Raw genomic sequence first — 13075 nt, forward strand, 5'->3', positions numbered from 1 at the left:
AATTACATATTATTTACATTACATATTACTTACATTACATATTATTTACATTACATATTTACTTTAAATATTACTTATATCACATATTTACATTACATATTATGTACATTACATATTATTTACATTACATATTTACTTTAAATATTACTTAAATTACATATTTACATTACATATTACTTACATTACATATTATTTACATTACATGTTTACTTTAAATATTACTTATATCACATATTTACATTACATATTATTTACATTACATATTACTTGCATTACATATTCAAATACATAGTATTTACATTACATTTTTACATTACACATTAATTACATTTCATATTATTTACATTACATATTACTTACATTACATATTATTTGCATTACATATTATTTACATTACATATTTACTTTACATATTACTTATATTACATATTTACATTACATATTATTTACATTACATATTACTTACATTACATTTTTACATTACATATTAATTACATTACACATTATTTACATTACATATTACTTACATTACATATTAAATTACATATGATTTACATTACATATTACTTACATTGTATATTATTTGCATTACATATTATTTACATTACATATTTACTTTGAATATTACTTATTACATATTTACCTTACATATTATTTACATTACATACCTTACCTTCATTACATATTAAAATACGTATTATTTACATTACATTTTTACATTACATATTAATTACATTACAGATTATTTACATTACATATTAAATTGCATATTATTCAAATTACATATTATTTACATTACATATTATTTGCATTACATATTATTTACATTACATATGAATTACATTACACATTATTTACATTACATATTAAATTACATATTATTTAAATTACATATTTACATTACATATTATTTGCATTACATATTATTTACATGACATTATTTACTTTAAATATTACATTACATATGATTTACTTTAAATATTATTTACATTACATATTACTTATACATATATTTACATTACATAGTATTTAATTTAAATATTATTTACATGACATATTATTTACAGTGCCCTGTTTGACCCTCCAAAACAAAACATAGCCCTTTTTTTACGGCAGTTGCTGACAATTTACGACACCCACTCCAAACAGAGCAAACTAGTTGAGCACAACTACACGAATAAGAACTGAAAGATAACATTTTAAACTATATGCCAATAATATGTAATAAATACTGAATAATTTACTGAATAATAAATACTGAATAAGCTTTTTATTTAGCCCGCCGAACATCAGTGACTTGAAGAAACCATTCAAACTAGTGTTGTTCATGTGTGCAGTACTCCTTTCATCCCGCAGGGGGCAGCAACGAGGCATGTGTGTCACAGTGAAGCATAAATGACACAAATCTGACTTTTAACAAGGACTGAACAACAAAGTATAAATAAAGTCATTGTTTCCTGTCGGACATGTTAAGCGACGGACACGTTGATCCAGACAAGCGGCAACAATGGTACACATTTCAGTGTCTAATCTTTGTCACGAAACTTGGTCAAACATTTGTAAGTACATATTGTTTATGAAGATAATTAGTTTGTTTTGTATTGAAATTGCTGACTTCGTGATGTCTTTTTGTATTCGTGGCCGTGTTTTTTTCTGTCTGAGAGTAAAGCTCGTTTAATACATGCAGCGCTAAATTTGACCACAAGAGGGCGACAACGCAAATAGTGATAAGTCAACTACAATGTGTTTTAAATATTGTGTTATTTCTGTTTTATTTAAACAAAATACACAATGGGCGTTACACTTTTGTTATGTTTATTCTATGTCATATTTTCAGTCTTACAAACCTAAATGAAGTAAGAAATGTAAAGAAATAAATCTGAGGAAGGAAAAAAAAATGGTGGTTTTTCTTCTTCATAATGTTAACTAGCGGCACACGCTGGAAACGAGTAGCGAGGGCGGAATAATGAAATTGTTAAAATTGCAGAGTGAAAGCCGATGTGTTTACTTTGTATTTAAGTCAACTAAGTCTTAAAGAAGTTTAACCAGCGGAGGCACTTTCTGACCAAACATCCTTATTTCCATGTCCGGCTCCTGAGCCCTAGGGCTATTGAAACTGCGGCCCTCTTCATGATGGAGTTGAATAGCCCTGCTATATTGTTTACTTTACATGCAGGTCGACTTTCGGCCCCCGGCTAATCTTTTTTAGCTTAATGCGGCCCCCATAGGCAAAAAGATGACGACGTGAGCATGAGTTAGTATAAACCCCAAAACCGGTGAAGTTGGCACGTTGTGTAAAAGGTAAATAAAAATAGAATACAATGATTTGCAAATCCTTTTCAACTTATATTCAATTGAATAAACTGCAAAGACAAGATAGTTAATGTTCACACTGAGAAATAATAATTTTGTGCAAATAATCATTAACTTAGAATTTAATGGAGGCAAAACATTGCAAAAAAGTTGGCACAGGGGCATTTTTACCACTGTGTTACATGGCCTTTCCTTTTAACAACACTCAGTAAACGTTTGGGAACTGAGGAGACACATTTTTGAAGCTTTTCAGGTGGAATTCTTTCCCATTCTTGCTTGATGTACAGCTTAAGTTGTTCAACAGTCCGGGGGTCTCCGTTGTGCTATTTTAGGCTTCATAATGCGCCACACATTTTCAATGGGAGACAGGTCTGGACTACAGGCAGGCCAGTCTAGTACCCGCACTCTTTTGCTATGAAGCCACGCTGTTGTAACACGTGCAGAATGTGGCTTGGCATTGTCTTGCTGAAATAAGCAGGGGCGTCCATGATAATGTTGCTTGGATGGCAACACATGTTGCTCCAAAACCTGTATGTACCTTTCAGCATTAATGGTGCCTTCACAGATGTGTAAGTTACCCATTTATTGGGCACTAATACACCCCCATACCATCACAAATGCTGGCTTTTCAACTTTGCACCTAGAACAATCCGGATGGTTCTTTTCCTCTTTAGTCCGGAGGAAACGACGTCCACAGTTTCCAAAAACAATTTGAAATGTGGACTCGTCAGACCACGGAACACTTTAACACTTTGCATCAGTCCATCTTAGATGAGCTCGGGCCCAGCAAAGTTGGCAGTGTTTCTGGGTGTTGTTGATAAACGGCTTTCGTTTTGCATAGTAGAGTTTTAACTTGCACTTACAGATGTAGCGATAAACTGTAGTTACGGACAGCGGTTTTCTGAAGTGTTCCTGAGCCCATGTGGTGATACCCTTTACACACTGATGTTGCTTTTTGATGCAGTACCGTTTGGTTTTCGGCCTTGCCGCTTATGTGCAGTGATTTCTCCAGATTCTCTGAACCTTTTGATGATATTACGGACCGTAGATGGTGAAATCCCTAAATTCCTTGCAATAGCTGGTTGATAAATGTTATTCCTATACAATTGGCTCACGCATTTGTTGACAAAGTGGTGACTCTCGCCCCATCCTTGTTTGTGAACGACTGAGCATTTCATGGAATCTACTTTTATACCCAATCATGGCACCCACCTGTTCCCAATTAGCCTGTTCACCAGTGGCATGTTCCAAATAAGTGTTTGATGAGCATTCCTCAACTTTCTCAGTCTTTTTTGCCACTCAAGCCAGCTTTTTTGAAACATGTTGCAGCCATCAAATTCCAAATGAGCTAATATTTGCAAAAAAATTACAAAGTTTTCCAGTTTGAACATTAAATATCTTGTCTTTGCAGTCTATTCAATTGAATATAAGTTGAAAAGGATTTGCAAATCATTGTATTCTGTTTTTATTTACCATTTACACAACGTGACAACTTCACTGGTTTTGGGGTTTTGAGCCACGGGTTTGAACGGTTGGTGACCAGGGTGTGAGGGGTCTGTGTAAGTCCTGGATCCCCGTGAGCCTTTCTGCAGTCTGTGTCCTAGTCCAGCTTGGTCCCAGACAGTGACAGGGGTCCCATGACTCCCGCACAAGGATCTGGACCACAAGTGCGAAGCCTGGGCTCAGCAGTAATGCCACGGTCGGCAGGCCTAAGCTGGATCAGTCGTCAGGCGGTCTACGCACAGGAAGTGCACCGGGTGCTGATCCGTCATCTTCCAGGCCCAGCCGCCTTGGACCGGAGAAGAAAAGGCTCTGTGTCAGTACGAGCACAATGGCATCCTTTCACGCTCTATGACGGACGGCCCCGGGGCTGCCTTTGGACTTTCTCTCTCAGAAAAAAGCTATTTTCATTTTCTGGTAGCTGTCGTGCGAGTCACGCACGCGTGGATTACAGAAGTTGGGAGGGGACTTGGCCGAGTGTCAGGACTTTTTTCTTTTTTTTTCAGCGCAGAGCTGACGCACTAAGCCCAAAGAGAGGGAGAGAGGGGAAGCCAGTCCGAGGAACAGGCGGCGAGCTCCGACCACACGCCTTTTTGTTGTGGGACAAGAAGCGGCGGATCTACCATGTCCACACCTGGGTGTCGTCCACTGCCACGCGTGAGGAGGATGTGAAGACCCTGGACGACTTTGTTGTCTGGTTCTGTACCAGGAGGGCATGGGCCCGGGCCTAGCTGCAGGAGGAGTCCATGACCGAGTCCAAGAACCGGGAGGAGGAGATGGAGAGCTACCGAGACCTCCTGCAGGCCGGCTGCCAGCTGGAGGACACACTGCAGCGTGAGTACACTACACTGTGTGTGTGTGTGTGTGTGTGTGTGTGTGTGTGTGTGTGTGTGTGTGTGTGTGTGTGTGTGTGTTCTTGTATTTCTACCCTTCTTGAGACATCAGAAACCACGGTCCCAATACGGAAAAGCATTGCATCTAATAGAGAGCCAAATACTAGAGTCCGTGAACATTGCTCCAAAGTCAGGATTTTTTGTTTGTTGATTTAATGTGCATACAAAAGTAAACATTGGCAGCAATAAATGATAAAACTAAAAAAGGACTTCCCTATTCATCCCCCGAAAAAAACCCGCCAGCTGAACAGCTGATTTTTTACCACTTCACAACCCATATGTGACCATAGGATGAACAAATACACTACGGTACTAAGACTATAGTGGCCATTAACAGTTAGCTTCTACAGCTGGGTTGCCCAAAGTGCGGCACAGGGGCCATCTGTGGTCCGTAACTCCTTTGTCATCGGCCTTAAGCACATTACAAAAAAACAAAACATAGAGATCTCATTTGCACCCCTGGTGGTGAAATCTATCAAAATGAGGGTGGTCCCAAAAAGGAGGGATTTTTCAAATTGACTGTGTGTCGGTTTTAAAAGTGCTCCAACATATGAAATAACAAGTGTGTGTAAAAATGTGAAGTGCTCCCCCTTCTGGTCAACATATGTAATGACAAGTGTGTGTAAAAATGTTGAAATGCTCCCCCACTGGTCAACATATGAAATAACAAGTGTGTGTAAAAATGTTGAAGTGCTCCCCCTCTGGTCAACATATGAAATAACAAGTGTGTGTGAAAATGTTGAAGTGCTCCCCCTCTGGTCAACATATGAAATAACAAGTGTGTGTAAAAATGTTGAAGTGCTCCCCCTCTGGTCAACATATGAAATAACAAGTGTGTGTGAAAATGTTGAAGTGCTCCCCCTCTGGTCAACATATGAAATAACAAGTGTGTGTGAAAATGTTGAAGTGCTCCCCCTCTGGTCAACATATGAAATAACAAGTGTGTGTAAAAATGTTGAAGTGCTCCCCCTCTGGTCAACATATGAAATAACAAGTGTGTGTAAAAATGTTGAAGTGCTCCCCCTCTGGTCAACATATGAAATAAAAAGTGTGTGTAAAAATGTGGAGTGCTCTCCCTCTGGTCAACATATGAAATAACAAGTGTGTGTGAAAATGTTGAAGTGCTCCCCATCTGGTCAACATATGAAATAACAAGTGTGTGTAAAAATGTTGAAGTGCTCCCCCTCTGGTCAACATATGAAATAAAAAGTGTGTGTAAAAATGTGGAGTGCTCTCCCTCTGGTCAACATATGAAATAACAAGTGTGTGTAAAAATGTTGAAATGCTCCCCCACTGGTCAACATATGAAATACAAGTGTGTGTAAAAATGTTGAAGTGCTCCCCCTCTGGTCAACATATGAAATAACAAGTGTGTGTAAAAATGTTGAAGTGCTCCCCCTCTGGTCAACATATGAAATAACAAGTGTGTGTGAAAATGTTGAAGTGCTCCCCCTCTGGTCAACATATGAAATAACAAGTGTGTGTAAAAATGTTGAAGTGCTCCCCCTCTGGTCAACATATGAAATAAAAAGTGTGTGTAAAAATGTGGAGTGCTCTCCCTCTGGTCAACATATGAAATAACAAGTGTGTGTAAAAAATCTGAAGTGCTCCCCCTCTGGTCAACATATGGAATAACAAGTGTGTGTAAAAAATTGAAATGCGCCCCCTTTGGCCAAAATATATAAAACATTAAATAAACAAATATGTATATGAATCAGAATCAGGATCAGCTTTATTTTCATTACGCAGGGTAACGAGATTGAGGCCATTCCATACAGTGCGATAAAACAAGTGTACACTCTATACAGAGGGTGAAATGAATATGTACATGAATATCTACATGAAACAGGGTGGTTGGTGGAATGGGTTATTGCACCGAAGAGAAGGCAGTTATGAGGGTCAATGGGGAAGTCTGTTCAGGGTGGTTATGGCCCTGGGGAAGAAGCAGTTTTTTAGCCTGTTCGTCTTAGTTTTAATGCACCTGTAGCGCTTCCCAGAGGGTGGAACAGGTCAGAGCCAGGGTGGGTGCTGTCCTTGATGATGGCACTGGCTCTGTTGAGGCAGCGGGAGGTGTAGATGTCCATCAGAGAGGGGAGAGGGCGGCCGGTGATCTTTTGAGCCGTCTTGACCACTCTTTGCAGCCTCTCCCTGTCTGCTGCAGTGCAGCTGCCGTACCATACTGTAATACAGTAGGTCAGCAGGCTCTCGATGGACGAGCGGTAGAAGGTCAGCAGCAGGTCAGGCTTCAGGTCGTACTTCCCGAGGACTCTCAGGAAGTGTAGCCGCTGCTGAGCCTTCTTGATGATTGCTGTGGTGTTGACTGTCCAGGAAAAGTCGTTAGAGATGTGGACTCCAAGGTACCTGAAGGTGTGCACCCCCTCCACACGCTCGCCGTTGATGTAGAGGGGGGCAGGGTCGGTGCTGCTCCTCCTGAAGTCGACGATGATCTCTCTGGTCTTGCTGGTGTTGAGAGCGAGGTTGTTCTCCGAAGACCAGGCCGTCAGCTTCAGGACCTCCTCCCTGTAGGCAGCCTCGTCACCCCTGGAGATGAGCCCGACCGCTGTGGTATCGTCAGCAAACTTGACAATAAGGTTGTCACTGTGGGCTGGACTGCAGTCAGGGGTGTCAAACTCATTTTAGATTGAGGGCCACATGGAGAAAAATCTACTCCCAAGTGGGCCGGACTGGTAAAATCACGACACAATAAATTAAAAATAAAGACAACTTCAGATTGTTTTCTTTGTTTAATAATAGAACAAGCACATTCTGAAAATGTTCAAATCATAATGTTTTTTTTACACTTGCATGTTGCGGTTAATAGTATTCTATCTTTATTTGTCGTTATTTAAATTTTCTAAATAAATTATGTGATAATGTTCATCTGTCAACGCATTGGTGGCAATTTTCAATCTATCAAGACAAAAATCAAATTATAGGATGTTATTTATGTAGTTTGTTCATTTTCCTCGACTGGTGCATTAACATGTGTTTTTAAAAAATTTTTTTTTTTTTTTTCATATGTAGCATCTTCTACAAAGATACAAAGAATTGCTATTGCGACATCTAGTGGACACATTTAGAACAGCAGTTTCTTTCATTCAAAAAATTTTGGCTCATTTTTATACTTAGCTAACTCATCCCTCGGGCCGGATAAAACCTGTTCGCGGGCCTGATCCGGCCCTCGGGCCTTACGTTTGACACCCCTGGTGTAGAGGCAGTAGAGGAGGGGGCTCAGCACACAGCCCTGTGGGGAGCCGATGCTCAGCGTGCGGGTGGAAGAGAGGTGGGGGGCCAAGTCTCACATTCTGGGGTCGGTCCGTTAGGAAGTCCCTTATCCAGGCGTTTGTGGGAGGGGGGAGGCCAAGAGTGTCCAGTTTATTGCAGAGTCTGTCCGGGATTATTGTATTGAAGGCAGAACTATAATCCACAGAGAGCATCCGGACCGGACGTAGCTCTGCTGCTGCTCCAGGTGGTTCAGAGCAGAGTGGAGAGCAACAGCGATGGCGTCCTCTGTGGATCTGTTCGCCCGGTATGCGAACTGGTGGGGGTCAAAGTCTGGAGGGATGTGGTCCTTGATGTGCTGGAGAACCAGTCTCTCGAAGCACTACCCTGGTCGGTAATCGTTCAGGCTGGTGATGGGAGACTTCTTCGGCACCGGGATTATTGTAGATGACTTCAGGCAGGATGGGATGACTGCCTGAGCCAGGGAGAGGTTGAAGATCCTGGTGAGGGGGGGGGGGGGGGGAGCGAGCTGGTGGGCTGGAGACATATTGTAATAACTTGAAGTAAATAATGAAGATTAAAAACCAATTACAAACAAAAAAGTATTTTTCTCGCAATGTGTTGACTTTTTTTCTTATAAAATTGGGAACAAATTCTCATATTTTTTATGTGTCTGTAATATTGCAATATTTTCTCGTTAAATTATTACTTTTTTTAATGTAAAATTATTACTTTTTAATGCAAAATGGTGACATTTGTCGTATAATGTGCTGACTTTTATCACAATATTGCCTATTTGTATGTTGTTCTTGTAAAATAGTCTTTTTTTTTTAGTACAATTATGACTTTTGTCATCATTTTGCCAAGTAAAAATTCAGATTATTATTATAATATTGCCAAAATGTTGAAGTTTTCTTAATTGTGACTTTTGTCGAGTAAAATTACGACTCTTTTCATAATATTGCCAACGTGTTAAGCTTTTCTTGTAAAACTGACACTGTTATTGAGTAAAATTCCAACTGTCATCATAACATTGCACAAATGTTCAGTTTTTCTTGTAAAATTCTGACTCGCGTTGAGTAAAATGACGACTTTTATTATAATACCGCCAAAATTCCAAGTTTTTCTCGTGAAATTGTGACCTTTTGCTTGTGAAATTCCAACTCATTTTTCACAACAAGCTTTTTTATATTTGCCTAGCATGTATGTATTATTAATGTTGTAAATACACATCTTTATATATCTAGAAAGGGTGGTCCTAAAGAGGGAGGCATTTTTCTCAGGTCTCAAGAAGGTAACAAATACAAGTGTGTGTGTGTGTGTGTGTGTGTGTGTGTGTGTGTGTGTGTGTGTGTGTGTGTGTGTGTGTGTGTGTGTGTGTGTGTGTGTGTGTGTGTGTGTGTGTGTCACATAACAGCACACCCTTCTCTTATTTGCCACCAAAATAGACGCTTTGCTCAGCATAATTCTTCCTCCATGGCAGGGATCATGTTCCCTGTTTGTGCTGTACAGACTCTGCCGTCATTTCCCTCGCTAATAATTGCTGCTGCAGATGTGTGTGTGTGTGTGTGTGTGTGTGTGTGTGTGTGTTGTGTGTGTGTGTGTGTGTGTGTGTGTGTGTGTGTGTGTCTGCATTGGGAGTGAAGTTCAGGACTTTCCTCTCCTGTTGTTCCGACAAAGTCACCAAAATACTCGGAGCTCGGCTTGTAATGTTGGCACCAAAGTGTATTTTGATAGCTTTCGATACTTTTCAACATAAAGTTCCCCTTTAAGACACTAAGTTTTGAGAAAATATAGACAAACTTTATTGATCCACAAGGGAAAATTGTTCCGCACAGTAGCTCAGTTACAAAGGATGTAAAAGGGTAAGGATGGGAAGGATAATGCAGGTATAAAGTAGACTAAAAATATACCATAGTAGCATTATCAAATATAACATATATGTAATATTTACATATGATGTATACTGATATATTATATTATTATATTTGTATAAATAAATACAATATATAACAAATCACAATTACCATGTACAATATTACAGTATATGTAACAGCTGTATGTATATGTAAATAAATAAATATTTATATATTTGTACCATTTTTAATAAAAACATATCAAAATATCTCCCACATACTTAAGAATTTTCAAATGTATCAAATATTCTGTCTTTTTTTTTTTTCCATTACATTTTTTTTTTAAATGTTTTTTCCCGCCACAAATGGCCCCTGGGCCGCACTTTGGTTACCGTAAACAATTTGTGATTAGTCAGTTGCCGTGCGTCTTTGAGCCTCTCTCATATACATGTAACCCCCCACCAGAGAGGTAATAGGATTACCTTGGGCAGGCTTGGCTTATTGTTTAATTCATGTTGCTTTTCTGTTGGCGTCTACGATAGGTTCCTTCTCGCTGTGTGTAAACAGAGACCGCTGTCTTTTATTACCTTGGACCTGGACTTTTTTTTTTATTGGCGGTTTCAAGTCGTGTTGCTCTTAAAAGTCTTCCATTAGGCTGGTGTAACGACATCCTAGCCTGCAGTTTTCTTACTGCCAGTGGTGACGAGTGGAAATTGTGATTTCCACAAGTTTCCTTTGCAAATTGTGTAACAAAAGCTATTATATGTTTGTATTCATACGCCGTGTTTTCCGGACTATGAAGCGCACCGGTATGTAAGTCACTAAATTTTAGAAGAAAATAAATATTTTCACATGTATTAGTCGCAGATATATACGTTGTAAATAAAGATGTCCGATAATATCGGACTGCCGATAAATGTTTTAAAATGTAATATCGGAAATTATCGGTATTGGTTTCAAAAAGTAAAATTTATGACTTTTTAAAACGCAGCTGTGTACACGGACGTAGGGAGAAGTACAGAGCGCCAATAAACCTTAAAGGCACTGCCTTTGCGTGCCGGCCCAATCACATAATATCTACGGCTTTTCACACACACAAGTGAATGCAATCATACTTGTTCAACAGCCATACAGGTCACACTGAGGGTGAACGTATAAACAACTTTAACACTGTTACAAATATGTGCCACACTGTGAACCCACACCAAACAAGGATGACAAACACATTTCGGGAGAACATCCGCACCGTAACACTACATAAACACAACAGAACAAATACCCAGAACCCCTTGCAGCACTAACTCTTCCGGGACGCTACAATATACACCCCTCGCTACCCCCTACCCCCTGAACTGAACTGAAATGCTGACAGAATGTAGTATGAATGTAAGAATAGTTGGAATGTTGAAGAGTTTGAATTTCCAGGAAAACCGGAATTTGGTTTGGAAGTTGGGAAAGTGTTAGTTTGAATGTCCAGGATGAGTGGAATGTGTTGATGTTGGAATGGTTTGAATATGTTGAAAAATGTGGGAATTGTGCAACTGGGAAAAATGTCCCATTCAATTCAATGGGAACTTCCTGGAAATTTTGGGAAAAGCGTTTTTTTTTTTTTTGGTGTGTGTTGGAATTTTTCAAATCGGTCGAGAAATGTTGAAGTAGTAACATTATGGAATTCCTGGAATTTCGGGAAAACTGCTAATTTTTTTAGTTCAAAAAACAACTTTGTTAGAGGAATGTTTTGACGGTGGAACGATTAAAGTGGGTTGAAACGTGGAAGGAGTAGTCGACAGAAAAAAAGGGTTTAAAAAAAAAAAGGGAGTTCTGGGAATTCCTGGAATTTTTTTGAACTTGGAAAAATGATAGTGTGATTTTCCAGCATGAGTGGAATGTGTTGAAGGTGGTTTGAATCGGTTGAAAAATGTGGAAATGGTGGAAGTTGGAAAAATGGCCAATTCATTTTGAATGGGGAAAAATGTCCCGGAAAACCTGGAAGTGTGGGAAATCTGGGAATTTTGGGAATTTGTCAAGGGAAAAAGCCCACGATTCGCGAATAGGCTGAACAGTTGGAACGCTTTGAATCGGGTGAAACATGTGGAAGGTAGCGCCAAAATCTGGAGAAGAAAAAGTTGAATAACAAATAGATGAATTTTGGTGTGAATGTTTTGGAGCATTCACATAAAAATGGACTTGCTGTCATTCAGTGGCGCCCCCTGTATGTCATTCAATGCAATGAAAGTGAAAGTGATTGAAATTGTGGCAATAATACTTGTTTCTATGTACACCGTATTCCTTTTCATGTTATTGTTGTCTTTTCCTATTCTTTTTATACCAAACATTGGAAGGAAGTGACGCGACAGGAGACTTTACGGTTTTCAAACTCTGTCTCCTCCTTGGCAAACTCCCCCCCCCCCCCAAAAAAAATTTTGTCATGTTTCATGTGTCGGGTAAATGGTGAGGAATGGGACCATAATTCCCCTTTCTACTGCATTTATAGTAGGGTTGTCCCGATATCAATATTGTTTATTTTGAAACTTTTGTAAATAAAGGGGACCACAAAAAATGTCATTATTGGCTTATTTTAACAAAACAATCTTAGGGTACATGAAACATATGTTTATTATTTTTATTTAGTCCTTAAATAAAATAGTAAACATACTAGACAACTTGTCTTTTAGTAGTAAGTAAACAAACAAAGGCTCCTAATTAGTCTGCTGACGTATGCAGTAACATATTGTCATTTATACACCTATTATTTTGTCAACATTATAAAGGACAAACTGTAAAAATGATTTATTAAGCCACTTGTTCATTTACTGTTAATATCTGCTTATTTTCTGTTTCAACATGTTCTATCTACACTTCTGTTAAAATGTAATAATCACTTATTCTTCTCTTCTTTGATACTTTACATTAGTTTTGGATGATACCACACATTTAGGTATCCATCCGATACCAAGTAGTTACAGGATCATACATTGGTCATATTCAAAGTCCCATGTGTCTAGGGACGTATTTACTGAGTTTATAAATTTAAAAAAAAAGAAAAGGAAAATAGATTTTCCGATGCTAAAAAATATCGATGTAATATATCATAGTGGTATCGACTAAATACGCTCCTGTACTTGGTATCATTTTAGTGGATGTCAGGTGTAGATCCACCCATGGCGTTTGTTTACATTGTGACGCCGGTGAGCTATTGTGTCCTCCTACGGTGTGTAGTGAAGCATGTTTAGCTATTCCTCGTCCTCCAGTGATAATGCTACTTGTAAGAAACATACTTTATTTGTCGCC

General features: G+C 38.8%; 1 protein-coding gene across 1 annotated transcript in view; it reads left to right on the top strand.

Annotated features, from left to right (window-relative positions):
- The first annotated feature begins 1468 nt into the window (after window positions 1-1468).
- The window catches only part of mcf2a (MCF.2 cell line derived transforming sequence a), a 106163-nt gene continuing 94556 nt past the window's right edge, over window positions 1469-13075 (top strand). Inside the window, exons 1-2 of the mRNA XM_062044326.1 lie at window positions 1469-1559; window positions 4320-4647. Of these exons, the coding sequence (XP_061900310.1) occupies window positions 4560-4647 (88 nt within the window). The 5' untranslated portion in view covers window positions 1469-1559; window positions 4320-4559. The remainder of the gene's footprint in view (window positions 1560-4319; window positions 4648-13075) is intronic.

Source organism: Entelurus aequoreus, linkage group LG04 (assembly GCF_033978785.1).
Source record: "Entelurus aequoreus isolate RoL-2023_Sb linkage group LG04, RoL_Eaeq_v1.1, whole genome shotgun sequence".
Lineage (NCBI taxonomy): Eukaryota > Metazoa > Chordata > Actinopteri > Syngnathiformes > Syngnathidae > Entelurus > Entelurus aequoreus.